The 14,611-nt window shown below is 40.4% G+C and overlaps 1 protein-coding gene across 2 annotated transcripts in view; it reads right to left on the bottom strand.

Annotated features, from left to right (window-relative positions):
* The window catches only part of TULP4 (TUB like protein 4), a 300,603-nt gene that overhangs the window by 39,668 nt on the left and 246,324 nt on the right, over positions 1 to 14,611 (bottom strand). For both annotated transcript variants that reach the window (XM_032793337.2, XM_032793346.2), the window contains one exon: positions 13,996 to 14,162. In XM_032793337.2, the coding sequence (XP_032649228.1) occupies positions 13,996 to 14,162 (167 nt within the window). The remainder of the gene's footprint in view (positions 1 to 13,995; positions 14,163 to 14,611) is intronic.

Below are 14,611 nucleotides of genomic sequence, written 5' to 3'. Positions count from 1 at the left end.
ATCATATGCATATGATAGAGTATTAATTAATACCTGTATTACTAATAAATGTGGCGTTTTGCCTTAATCCCCCTGAAAAGATCCCGTATAGTACTTTGAGTACAACAGCTTTCCTAAGTTCATACCCTTTTAAACTTAATAGGTACACTACAACTTGGGAAGAATCAAAATAACAAATGTGATACCTAACCACAAAAGGGCCATGGTAATGAACTGATGTGTATAATTTTAGATCACTGATATACTAATCAATAGGAAAAAACACTAACATTAGTAAGGTGAGGAAATACAAATAAGGAAAAGGGGGAAAATCCCTTATTGAATATATATCAAACATAGAGGTGTCCACTAACATATTATAAAAGTGGCATTACAGCTTAGGGGGAGTAAGAGGAGATGTAGTCCTTGGGCGGTGCCAGAACGATGGCCACTGGTGATAAGGAGGAAGGGGATGGTGCTGAGGAAGATGACGGCTGACATTTCAGGTTCATCTACAGGAGATGGTGTGGTTGTATAGATGTGCAGATGTACATTCTGTAGTATCTCCATCTATCTTACCAAGCTGGGGTGTTTGTGACTGTGCTAAATGTATTAAACTATATTTGTAAATATAAGAGTTCCTATAGTGTGAGTTGCAACTGTGCACATCGTGGTTCCCAACTCTATTATAATTGAAATAACACTGGGCCTGATCTTGGGACAAGAACCTTTCAACCCTCAAAGTAATAACTGGGGATTCTTAAGTAATCAACATAATTAATACATAGTCTAAAGATTGGGCAACACACTTAAAAGAACCTGAGAAGTCCCTGAAGTATCATCAAAACCAGCATAATCGCACACGTAGGAGATTTTGTCTGTTCTAAATTGTTTAATTGTAGGTACTTTTTTTAAAAGTAGGAAACCCATTAGCAATAGATTCTACATAGAATCATGAGACTGGAAGGGACTTTGAGAGGTCATCGATTCCAGTCCCCTGGACTCATAGCAGGACTACGTATTATCACATGGCAGAACCTAGCCTTGGGCCACTACTGGCAGGAATCTCCCTTGTAGTCCCTTGCGGTCATTTATTCGTTGCTCATTGGACAGAACCAACCTCCACCTGGCCCCATAGCTCAGGGGTTAGAGCCTGGGTCTTGTAAACCAGGGGAGTGCAGCAGGGTTGGGAACTCGGAACTGGCCAATGCAGCTCATAAAATAGGGAGGGCTGGACAGATAAGTGGCAAGGCCAGGGCACATGGCGATGTGATGATTCATGCTGTGGAGCCAGGGCCGGCTCTGTTTTTTCATTGCCCCAAGCACAACAGTCAGGCAGGATTCGGCAGCATTTCTCTGGGAGGTCCACCCCGGTCCCGTGGATTCGGTGGCGGTTATGCGGGAGGTCCGCCAGTCCCGCGCCTTTGGTGTGCCTGCTGCCGAAACCACGGGACCGGCGGACCTCCTGCAGAAACACTGCTGAAAGCTGCCTGACTGCTGCCCTCACAGCGACTGGCAGGCCACCCCCCGCGGCTTGCCGACCCAGGCACGCGCTTGCTGGGCTGGTGCCTGGAGTCGCCCCTGTGTGGAGCCCTGGAAAGGACAGGAGCAGAAGTGCCCTATTTTCTCCAAGGGATTAATCCCACTGTGGGTACAGCTTCCCTTGGCACTACAGATGGTTTAAACTATACCCCTTTCTACATGCTAGATGAATCAACATGTTACCCTTGGGGGAATTCTACATAAAAACATTAAACTCTGTACCAAAAATGTTTAATTTCTGTGCACCATATTTTAAAATTCTGCATATTTTATTTGTCAAAATAACAATATAACCATTCCAATTTCAATTATTTTGGTAATTTATTTCAAAATACCTGTCAACAATACAGACAACAGGGGCAAAAAAAGAAGACATCCCTCCCCCCACAGGAGTAGAGAGTTAAAGAAAACCCTACAACAACCCAGTTCCAGTTTGGGGGTGCTAGAGGTAGCTGTGTGGGGGCCCCCAGACCTCAAATACCCACAGTCCCATTCCCCCACAGCCCAGCCATAGGGTTCCCCCAGCCCAGATACCTGCAGTCCCTTTCCCCATAGAGCCCAGCTGCAGGGCACCCCCCAGTCCAGACACCTGTACCCTTCCTCACGCCAGCCATGGGGAACCACACCATCCCAGATACCTGCATTCCCCTCACCCCACAGCCTTTACTCCCCCCAGCTTCTTTACTGTCCTGCCAGGTGATGCAGTGTGGCCCTGCCTTTCCACACCCTTTGTCAGAACCAGATCTCCTAGGCACTCTCCCATCCCCCGGGCAGATAAAGCTCAAGCCAGGCAGCTGGAGCATGCAGAGCCAGGGCCGGCACTTCCATTAGGCAACCCTAGATTGTCGCCTAGGGCACCAGGATTTGGGGGGTGGCATTTTGTGTGCTCCCCACGGGGCGCACGGGAGCTTCCGGTTCCGCTCCTGTTGCGCCACAGAAGGACCTTCTGCTGACGTGCCGCAGAAAACAGCGGCAGACAACTGAGCAGCTCAATGACTGTCGCTGTTGCCTGCGGCATTTCAGCAAGGGTCCTTCTTCGGCAGCATGATGGAAGCGGAACTGGAAGCTCCCACGCGCCCTGTGGAGCATACAAAATGCCAACCCCCAAATTCTGCCTAGGGCGCCAGAAACCCTGGCACTGCTCCTGTGCAGAGCCTCCATCCCCACCAGGCTGGGCGCTCTGTGAGTTGGAGAGCTGTGCTCTGCAGAGTCCAGTGGATTTTAGCGGCGACCAGCAGCTCTGCAGCACCAATTCTACAGGGGAAACATGAAATTCTGCGCAGAACACGAATTCTTCACAAATTCTGCATTGCACAGTGGGGCAGAATTCCTCCAGGAGTAAGATGTGTACATAATACAGAGAGAAGAAACACACAATTGCGTGGTATAGTACTGGGGTTTTATCAACATGTGGGTAGGATGGACATATTATTCAAGACTTCTGAAGCCATGGGTGGCACCTCTGGCAGGAAGGTGGTGTGGGCATGAGCAGTACAAGGTGGGAAGTTAGGACGGCATGCGTTCTAGTCATGGTTCTGCCACTGACTCACTGTGTGGCCTGGTGCAGTTTCAGTCTCAATTTCCCAACCTTAATTTTGTTGTTTTACATGCTTGACTTGACTACATTTTCTAATGTAGTTTTTGTATATGTGATGTTTATAAATATACAGATGTGCACGTATGTATACACACACAAATATATGTACATTATATTCTATTCAAATCACAGCACTTACATGCTCACATTGTTATCTCTAGATAGTCCCTCTATCATATAAAATGGCTTAGTTTCCTCCCACAGACCTTTACATCTTTTTATCTAAAAATTTTCTATGCCATCAGCCAATCTTCATGCCGGTATCGATTTTGAATTTTGCTTATGGATACTGCAGAAATGATTTGTTAGCATTTTCTTCAGGACAGCACTGCAGTAGGACAATTCTACAGCATTCTTCATATCTAACATCCAGCATCACTTCACACAAGGTGAAGGACTACAAGGATTCAAAGTGAGGTACAGTAAAAAAAAAAAAATTCATTATTACAGACACGAAAAAAAACCTCAACTGCCAGATGTGGCCTGACCTTTAAATGCACTGATCAGAATAGCATTTCTCAATAGCTGCCCCTCACACGCTTCCTCCCTGAACTGTGAAGATGTGGATCAACTCCTGCAGCAAGTCAGTTATCAACCTGCCACAGTGCTCCATCCAAATTCTGTGGTGCGAAGTAGCTGGCCTGAGATGTCCTTGCTTCTCATAAAGCATTCCATTTATTTAGGGCAGTTCCAATAAAAAAGGGGGGGGAAATGCTGTTGATAACCATATCACTTTATATACATTCTACTACACTTTATAGGGAATGTGCATGCAGATCTACCATAGAGTGTTTAACATGAACGGACATTTGTTTTTTTGCTGGGAGCAGGGAAATGCAGCCACAAATTCTGGTACTTTCATTACCATTTTTATTAGGGCTGTCAAGAGATTAAAAAAATTAATCGTGATTAATTGCACTTTTAAACAATAAAATACCATTTATTTAAATATTTTTGGATGTTTTCTACATTTTCAAATATATTTATTTCAATTACAACACAGAATACAAAGTGTACTGTGCTCACTTTATTTTTAATACAAATTTGTACTGTAAAAAACAAAAGAAATAGTATATTTCAATTCACCTAATACAAGTACTGTAGTGCAATCTCTTTATCATGACAGTTGAACTTACAAATGTTGAATTATAGAGTCATAGACTCTAGGATTGGAAGGGACCTCAAGAGGTCATCGAGTCCAGTCCCCTGCCCTCCTGGCAGGACCAAATACTATCTAGACCATCCCTGATAGACATTTATCTAACCTACTCTTAAATAGGTACTCTTATGTACAAAAAAAACTGCACTCAAAAATAAAACAATGTAAAACTTTTGAGCCGACAAGTCCACTCAGTCCTACTTCAGCCAATTGCTCAGACAAACAAGTTTGGTTACATTTACAGGAAATACTGCTGCCTGCTTTTTATTTATAATGGCACCTGAAAGTGAGAACAGGCATTCGCATGGCACTGTTGTAACCAGTGTCACAAGATATTTATGTGCCAGATGCTAAAGAGTCATATGTCTCTTCATGCTTCAACCACCGTTCCAGGGGACATGCCTCGATGCTGATGATGGGCTCTGTTCGATAACAATCCAAAGCAGAGCAGGCTGACTCATGTTCATTTTCACCATCTGAGTCAGACGCCACCAGCAGAAGGCTGATTTTCTTTTTTGGTGGTTCGGGTTCTGTAGTTTCCACATTGGAGTGTTGCTCTTTTAAGACTTCTGAAAGCATGCTCCACACCTTGTCCCTCTCAGATTTTGGATGGCACTTCAGATTCTTAAACCTTAAGCAGAGTGCTGTAGCTATTTTTAGAAATCTCACATTGGTACCACCTTTCTGTTTTGTCAAATCTGCAGACAGTGTTTGTAAACCAAAGAACACGTGCTGGGTCATCATCCGAGACTGCTATAACATGAAATATAGGGCAGAATGCAGGTATATAAGAGCAGGGGACGTACAATTCTCCCCCAAGGAGATCAGTCACAAATTTAATTTTTTTTTTAAAAACCAAACATCATCAGCATGGTAGCATGTCTTCCAGAAGGGTAGCTGAAGCATGAGGGGGCATACGCATGTTGAGCATATCTGGCATGTAAATACCTTGCAACACCGGCTACAAAAGTGCCATGCAAATGCCTGCTCTCACTTTCAAGTGACATTGTAAATAAGAAGCAGGCAGCAGTATCTCTTGTCAATGTAAACAAACTTGTTTGTCTTAGCAATTGGCTGAACAAGAATTAAGACTGAGTGGACTTGTAGGCGCTAAAGTTTTACATAACTGGACTCAAAAACAAAACAATGTAACAAAAAAATCTACATTTGTAAGTTACGCTTTCACAGTAGAGATTGCACTACAGTACTTTTATGAAGTGAATTGAAAAATACTATTTTACAGTGCAAACATTTGTAATAAATATAAAGTGAGCACTGTACACTTTGTATTCTGTCTTGTAATTAATATATTTTAAAATATAGAAAAATATCCAAAAATTTAATAAATTTCAATTGGTATTCTATTGTTTAACAGTGTGATTAATCACAATTCAGTTTTTTAATCGGTTAATTTTTTTGAGTTAAGCATGTGAGTTAACTGCAATTAATTGACAGCCCTAATTTTTATCATACAAAACGCCAGCAGATTTTATAAGGATCTCATCAGAAAATATAAACGCCTGAATGAATCCCAGGGATCAAATACAAACACACCAGAAAAAGTTTCATTTCTATACAAATAAAAAGGCTTTTACGGCTAAGCAATGCTAATTTTAAACACAGTACACTGAAGGGCAATTATTGAGATGTTTTACACAAGAAGCACACTAAGTGCAAACACAGATTTAAAACTTGGGTAACAATGAGCTAAATTGTTTCAGAAACAGAAAGGGGGACAGAGACTCTAGTATGGCTCTGTGGCTACATGCATCCCAGCTGGGAATGTCCTTCCTTATGTTACAGTGCTGTGCTGGACTGGATACTCCTAATTAAGTTAGCTTCCTGTGCTACTTTTTCTTATTTGACTCATTCTTCCGCCTGCCAGGGGACCAGTATAATTAGGCTTGGAAGGATTAGATTTTTATTGGTAAATGTTGGTCAACATCAATTACACTCTAAATCTGCAGACAGAAAAAGAAAGAAAAATGCTGCTTGAGAACTTTTTAGAGTTTGATTTAAGGGTATTTACTTTGTATATTTTGACATGTGATGTTGACAATTTATGTTTAACAGTTATAAAGCTTTAACTTGGTGAATCAACTTCTCCAGTAATTACTGTCTGACCCTCCCCTCATAATTTCCCACAACTGTGGAAATTGAAATTGAAAAAAAATGCTAAAAAATAAACATAGTATCCACTGAAATAATTAAAATAAAAATCAAATTCTGCCAAGTCTAAATATAATATACAAACCTTTCATCCCATTCACACAGTTCAGTCAACCTGAATTAAGTGGAAGTCATATACTCCTTATTGAGTTCCCATGTGCTCAGAAATCCTGTGCATTAAGGCCTGCTCACTGTCTGAACCAATATCTTGCCTACTGGGACTAGACGCTCCACTGGTTGTGAAATACAGTATCCATGAAGATTAGATTCTGGGGCAGGAAGTCTGACTCCCGGACACGAACCAATGAGTTGGGTTTTGGTGTTGATAAATACTGCAGGATTTCAAATCTTTCAGCAGTGTTATAGTTATAAAGGAGAATCTGTCTGATTAATGAATACGTTTAAGTACAACTGAAAAGAAACTAAACATTTTTGCTTGCTAATTCTCTCCTTCACTTAAGAAAGGTTGAAGTTTTACAGACACATTCAACTCCTAGATCACTTTTTTTTTCTTAAAAAGAGAGAGGAGGGATGGCCCTGTGGATATGGTACTAGCCTGAGACTTAGAAAACATAGATTCAAGTCCTTGCTCTACTCCAGGCTTCCTGTGCGACAAGTCACATAGCCTCTCTGCCTCAGTTAATTCACCAGTGTGTTGTAAGGATAAATACATGAATGACCAAGAGTCACTCCGATACTACAGTGATGGGGACACACAAGATTTTTCAGACTGCAGAACTGACAGTTTGCTGTTTGTTTCTTAGTTATTTCAGCTCAAAGTTTCCATAATAAAGCATTTTTTCACACCTCAATCCAGCTGAAATACGTCAGTTTTAGCTGAGTCTTTTCCAACACAAGATAATGAACTTGCAGAAAAAGAGATTCAAATTCTCAGACATGAACAACTCTGAAGATTCCTGAACACATTTGCCAGGTGTGACAGTGACCTATTTACATGGGTTATTATGGCTTGTCTGTCTTGAACACCTCAAGACCTTTACTGAGATCCTGAAACATATTCCAAATTGCCTTGTTGCTATTTCTGTAACAAAACAAACTCATGTTGAAGCTTTAGTGGCAATCATCTAACAACCCCCAAATAGGATTCAGTTCAGTGGATATAAGTAAAAGGCCACAATAACACAGAAGCAATGAATCTGAAGACTAAGTGATATCAATTAGGACCATGTACAGCACTCAGTTCAGCTGGAGAATATAAAAGGTGGACTCTTCCTGCATTGTCCTTTTTAAATCTGAAGTTAACCTAAAATTCTACCCATCTCCTTGGAGCCCTGAGTTGAATGAATTTTATATCATTACAGGTTATCTGCAAAATTTCTTGATCTTTAATCCACCAATTAAGATGCCAGACTTTTATGGGACAGAAACAGTATTAAAAAGGCAGAGAGGCCTTGTGCTTATAATAAACTGCTAGGAAGCAGGAGAATCCTGCCTTTATATCCAACCTGTGCCACTCAAAGTAAAGCCATAAGGAAGTAATTATTTCTGTATAGCTCAACACAGTTTGTGAATTTGGTGAAAGAAATGCCTGAATACCATATTCTGCTGACCTGAGCTATATTAAAAAAACGTACCTTTGTTAAAACACTGAACACTTGTTCCTACAGGAAGGTCCACAGTCCATAACACAAAGTCTGTACAAGACAGACAAAACTCTAGTATTCTTAGAAGGTTAGGCCCAGGCCAATTAGGAGTTTGGACATACCCATAATCTGTTTGAAAGAGGCAGGGCAGGAATTAATTTCTCTCTTACTACACATCTGGAGGAATCATAATGCTTTTTTTTTTTTTAAACCAAGTGAATTTGATATAAGCATAGGGCTGGCTTGCTTGTTACAAAAAGCTGTTATATTATACCAATTCAGGGGAGCTCAAGTTAAGGAGTCAAAAACCTCCAATAGGGCATCAGGTTTTGAGCTACACTGCCTTTCCCATATTGCTCAGTGTGGTATTGGAGATTGTCCAAGCTTGAGAACCACAATACTAAATGACTATACTTTGATTAATGAATTAACCAAAAAAAGAAGAGCCAACTTCTGAGCCTAATCTTGCTCTGTATGAGATCTAAGGTCTGTACGAGTTCTATCACTGATTTTAACAGGAGCAGGAGCAAAGCCAGTATTTTTAGATGCAACCTATAGCTTTTCAACAGCTAATTAGAAAACTGGGGTAAAAATATTTAGCTTCATTCTTTCAAAAAAAGGTTTAGTTCAAACTCATTTTATACTATGTCTACCTGACTGAATTTGTACAGCTCCTTTTCTATACTAACAATATCAGAATAAGAGTCTGTAACAATCAACAAAAAATTACACACAAAACTAGAACCTTTTAAATTGAGCACCCTACTGAACTAACATTTAAATAACAGATGCCTTGAGAAAAAGTGATCACACTATAAAACTGTCCATTTATCAAGGTCAGCTGTAAACCTAATATTGCTAAGTATACAGTCAGTTATGGAGTGTGCCACGTTGATTCCACTCCCTCCACACAGGTAGTTCACTTTGGCCTGATTCTGCTTTACTTGCCCCAATTTTACAGTGGAGTTACTCTCAATCTACACTCATGTAAATGAAATCACAATCAGGATCTCCAGGCCCCAATTCCCGTTGCTATGGTCCTCTCTGGGCCATGGAAGAGAGAATTTTAAGGCCCATAGAAAGGATCAGCACCTATACAAATTATCTGAGCCATTAAGCAGAATGAATTATCACAACTTCAGACATTACAAAAATCTGTGCAGTGAGGCAACTGTGGAGTGATGTGGTTGGAGCCTCCCCTACTGGGAAGCTATGAAGCAACTGTATCCAGTCGGAGGATTGCTTTATGACAGCAGGTATAGTAAACTGATATACTGAAGATCCTGCCACACAACCAGTGAGTAATTCTGAAATGACAGAACTGGGTTGCAGCATTCCTGATAAACAATTTTAGCAAGACTGTAATGAGAGTCTTGAGTAAGTCCAATTATTATTATCACTGTCTCTGCTTAATGCCGGAGAAAGGGTTATGACAGTTAAATAAATACAAACGGTTTGTAAATGTTCCTCCAATAAAGAATGCATGAAAGGGCATTTTACTATTTTTATTCTATTTTAAAATGCAAGAGAAGCATTACTGAAAAACAAAATGACTAAAGAAAGGAATTTGGCTTATCTTTGCTTGATCAGATTTGGGTGGGGGGAAAGAAATGCTGAACAATTAGATTTACAGGAACAGACAGTATTCCTTTGACTAGTTTACAGTTTATGGGCAGCCTTTAAAACAGTGGCTCTCAAACTTTTGTACTGGTGACCCCTTTCACATAACAAGCTTCTGAGTGTGACCCCCCTCCCCTTAAAAATTAAAAATGTGTTTTAATATATTTAGCACTGTTATAAATACTAGGGGCAAAGTGAGATTTGGGATGGAGGCTGACAGCTCACGACCCTCCATATAATAACCACACGACCCCCAGTTTGAGAACCCCTGCTTTAAAATATATTCTTTGTATAAACAAGCACTGGAACTGCAAGTGCAGTTGATACCCCAATATTACAGATCTTTGAGATTTTTACTCAGATAGCTGTGCACAGGGGATGGTTCCAATAAGATAAAAGTATGAAGGCTCAGTACCGTGGGGTGATGAACACCCTCAACTCTCAGTGAGTTCAACAGGAGCTGAGAGTATGTGGTGCCTCAAGGTAAATTCCAATACTGGTTCAAGGCCTGCCACTGTTGTTCACTCTATCCAGGTTTTTTGTATATGCCATTTTGTGATATTAAGGGGAGCTATGGGTGTTGGGTTAATCTCACTGACAGGGCAATATGCCAAAAGCTGTTATACCTTGATGTCTATACTCTCCCAGTTGTGAATTAGTTTTCATATAAAAGTCTTAGGCTGGATTGAAAACTTCTAACGGAGCATGATCCCCTTGCTTAGGTTGTTATTTATATTCAGAGATCATAGCCAGAAAACTAGGTTATCTATTTATGAACAATATAATCACTCATTGATGGTCAGGGATTAAGAGTTGATAACAGATGTTAGACACCAAACTGTACCAAAGCAGGAGGAGAAGATGGGGACATAAAGCACAGTTTGTTCTCAAGAGAAACTGTGACAATGATCATCATCATTATGAATAAACCAAAGTGAACAGTTCTGAGGTTCTTATTCCTACTCTGTGGCTAGCTGTGGCCTTACACCAAGTAATGTACGATCTAACTAAACTGAATAGAAATTCTACAGCGGCTTTCAGGGAGTTATTTTTATAAACTACCCAATAAATTGTCACTTAATCCCCACCAAAACATCCAGAATATACAAACAGCATAAACAATAACAGTTTAATGTATCTTACAGTGAAGATACCAGGTAACTGCTTTATCAGACATATGAACCAGGAGCACCTCACACTAAATCAATTTTGCACCAGTAATCTGATCTCTGCAATGTTCAGTGCTCCTTAACTTTCTTGCCATTAATTAAATCAAGAACTGTGCTGATATAAAATAAATGCACCATCCAATTCATATATTGCCTGTTGCAGAGGAAACAGCTTTCATAGCAGGGTTTGAGATGTGACAAACTCTCCTCTTCCCACTCATTCCCTTTCAATTGCCAATGGTCAGTTTTATAAAATCCCATCACAGCACTGACTGCCATTCTCCAGCAGAATACTGATTTTACTGCTGCTGGTGTTCATAAGACAAATTACTGGGACTGGGGACTCTGTCTGTCCACTACATGTATCTTTGGAGCAGCCATGTAGAATAACAAATGTCACTAACAATCTTTTTGTGCAATAACAGGTTCTAGCTGATTTTGTCAGTAATCCAAGTGATCTACAAATTCTAGTACATTGCTACTTAGATCAGGGATGGGGGCTTCATCTGGTCAACCAGAACATTTTATTTGGTCTGCCACAGCCCCAGCTCAGGGCAGAAGGTCTGGCAGCACCAGGGCTAAGAAGGGGGCATGATAGAGTGGGGCATCACGGGGGGGAAGGGGAAAGCTGGCCTGCACATATGCACACATCACATACCCTGAGGTGAGATCCAGTGGGCTGGAGGAGGGAGCTGGGTCCAGCATCGTAGGACCAGAGCTACTGCTGTGGGGTGAGTGCAGGGCGGGCTCGCTCTCAAACTCTGCCCGCCTGGGGCCTCCCACCACTCAGGAACAGGACACCCTCCCGCCCCTGGAGGCAAGACCCAGTACTCCCCGACCTGCTAACGGATTTTAGTGCCTGGTACCTTTAAGTTGCCAATCCCGGACTTAGATAGTAATATTATTATGCCCAGTGTTCAAACATGTGGACACATACAATCTAAATGGACAAAGGACAGGAGAAAGAGATCCGAAGTACCTTGTTTAGGCACCCCTCCTCTCAATTTCACCAGTGTATATTACAAATTAATTTAACTGAAGTCAACAGAATTACACAAACCAATGTGAGATGAAAATCAGGCCTTAATCTTAAACCTGGTCTACACTCAGTGTTTGTAAGAGTAAAATTATTTTGGTTAGGATGTGATTTTTTTATTTTTTTTTACTGAAATAGTTATACCAGTATGGTCCATAGTGTGGACACAGTTATACCAGTAAAAAGGTATCTTGCACTGACATCATTTATTCTGCTTCCTATCTGGGGAATTATACTGCTATAACCAAAATAGTTATACTGGTATAAGCACTCTTGGGGCTTGTCTACACATTGACACCGAGGAAAATTAATCTGAATTAACTAAAGGTGTGAATTTAAAGTGGATTAGTTAGACTGCTTTAAACCCCAGTGTGGATCTCTTATTCAGAATTAAAGTGGCCTTAATTCACTTTATTCTACTTGGAAGCTAAACTGAATTAGGGCCACTTTAATTCTGAATGAGATATCCACACTGGGGTTTAAAGCAGTCTAACTAATCCACTTTAAATTCACACCTTTAGGTAATTCAGATTCATTTTCTTAAGTGTCCCCATGTAGACAAGCCCTTATACTGGCATAACTGCATCCACCTGGGTGGTGGGGGAGGTTGTATTGTTTTAACTATACCAATATAGTTAAAGTGGTACCAACCGTATGTGTAGACAAGCCCCAGCAGCTAAATCAGCACTTAGCTGCCTATACACACATTTGGGTCCCTAATATTTTTCACCCAAGCTTGGATGCGGAACATATTATTATAAATAAACAAAATAAACAAAAAAAATAAAAATTAAATCCAAACTAAAAATGTATGTAATTAATTACTATATGTTACTCTTGAGAGAGAAATAAATACAAATGTGGAAATTCAGGAGTTAACTTGCTATGAAGTCCTTAACTCAGCATTTTGTACGCACTTCATCTCATGGTATTGCAGAATAAATAAATAATAATTAATAATGTATATCTATGGAACATTCCATCACTTGCGGATTTCAGAGCACTTAAACATTAAGCCTCACAACACCATGGAGAAGAATGAAAGATGTTGTCCCCATTTTATAGACAGCCAACCAAGGCATAGGGTGAAATTCATTCCTGTTCAGACAGCCAGCAGAAAACATAAGCACCACTTAAGTCTTATTTTGTGGACTTAAGTGGCATATAGGTCTTTTGCTAAAGTTCACTCAGAGAGATTAAGTGACTTGCCGAAACTCATGGGAAATCTGTGGTGAATCTCGGAACAGAAACAAGCCCTCTCAACTCAGAATTCTGTGTTTTACCCATAATACCATCTGTGCCCATAAGAGTAATAAAAGATTCATACATCGTAGGACCTCCTGTTCTATCAGGTTGTCCTGCCCCTACACTAAGACAGAATTGTCCTGTATATGTAAGGAGATAGTAGACAGGGAGGACAGTCTTGTGGTTAAAATATTGGATTTAGACTCAGGAGAGTTCCTGGTTCAGTTCCTGGTTCTGCCACAGATTTCCAGTGTGACTTTGGGTCAGGCACTTAGACACAGGTTGTTAAAGGTATTTAGGTGGTGGTGTGCTCAGTACTGCAACACCTGACTGATTTAGGAGCTTAAATCTCATTTTCAAAAAGGATTCTGGCACTTAAGAACCAAAATCACATTAACTGTCACTAGAATATTGGCTCCTAAATGTGTAAATCCCTTTAGAAAATGAGGTTTAAGCTCCTAAATCAGTTAGGCATTACAACACTGGCCACAGCAATGCCTAAATATCTTTAATAATCTGTGCCTTAGTCTCTCTGCTCTTTACTTCCTCATCTCTCATCCTTTTGTCTGTCTTGTCTAGACTGTAAAGTCTTTGGTGCAACTGCCTCTCACTAGGTGTCTGTACAGTGCCTCACACAATGGAGTCCTAATCTCAGTTTGAGCCTCAAGGCCTGACCATAATACTCATAATAATAATTAATTATAAGATACATTCCTGCAATTCAGATTCTAGGAGCTCCAAAGACTTAGAACTCGTTAAACACACTCAGTTGAGCACTTCGGTAGTGTTTGCCTATATTATTGGGATAATGTAGGTGAAAAATTATTGAAGCTCTGGCATTAATACCAGGGATAACTTCAAAAACATCCCTTTACCTGCACAGAAGTCTCCAGCGTGTAGATATGTTCACCACGGACATTGTAGAATTTGATGAGCGCACTTTTCAGAATGGCACTGCTACCAAGGTCAGCTAGCTGACTTTGCTTTTCCATGCCTGCTACAGCCAACAGGTCTCCCTGTGTACACCACTGCACCACCACATCTGAAATAACAAAGATAAGAAACCTGTGGGGTAGGACACTGTCACCAATAATCACAACCAATATGGGTAGCGAGTCCCATTATCAAAAGTTACTTAAGAGCCCAGCTTTCACTGAAAGTCAATAGGAATTAGACTCCAAGGTCAGTTAGGTGCTGCAACACTTAATAAAGCAATACCTAAATACCTTTAAAAACTTAGATCTTAGAGGCATACGTCCCACTGACTTTCAATAAAACTTAAGCTAATACGTCACTTAATGCACTTTTTAAATGTTATCCGCTCTATCTTTAATAAAATAAAACATAACAGGTGTGTAATAAATATATTGCCATCTTTACCTTTGCGAAGAATCTACAATGTATATCAGGGCCTACATTTTGGATATAAGTATCAGCAAGGAGCAAAATAATGTATTATTGATGTTATATACAATATACATATCAATACAC

The sequence above is a fragment of the Chelonoidis abingdonii genome, chromosome 3, assembly GCF_003597395.2.
Source record: "Chelonoidis abingdonii isolate Lonesome George chromosome 3, CheloAbing_2.0, whole genome shotgun sequence".
NCBI classification, from domain to species: domain Eukaryota; kingdom Metazoa; phylum Chordata; order Testudines; family Testudinidae; genus Chelonoidis; species Chelonoidis abingdonii.
This window is presented reverse-complemented; position numbering and strand designations above follow the sequence as displayed.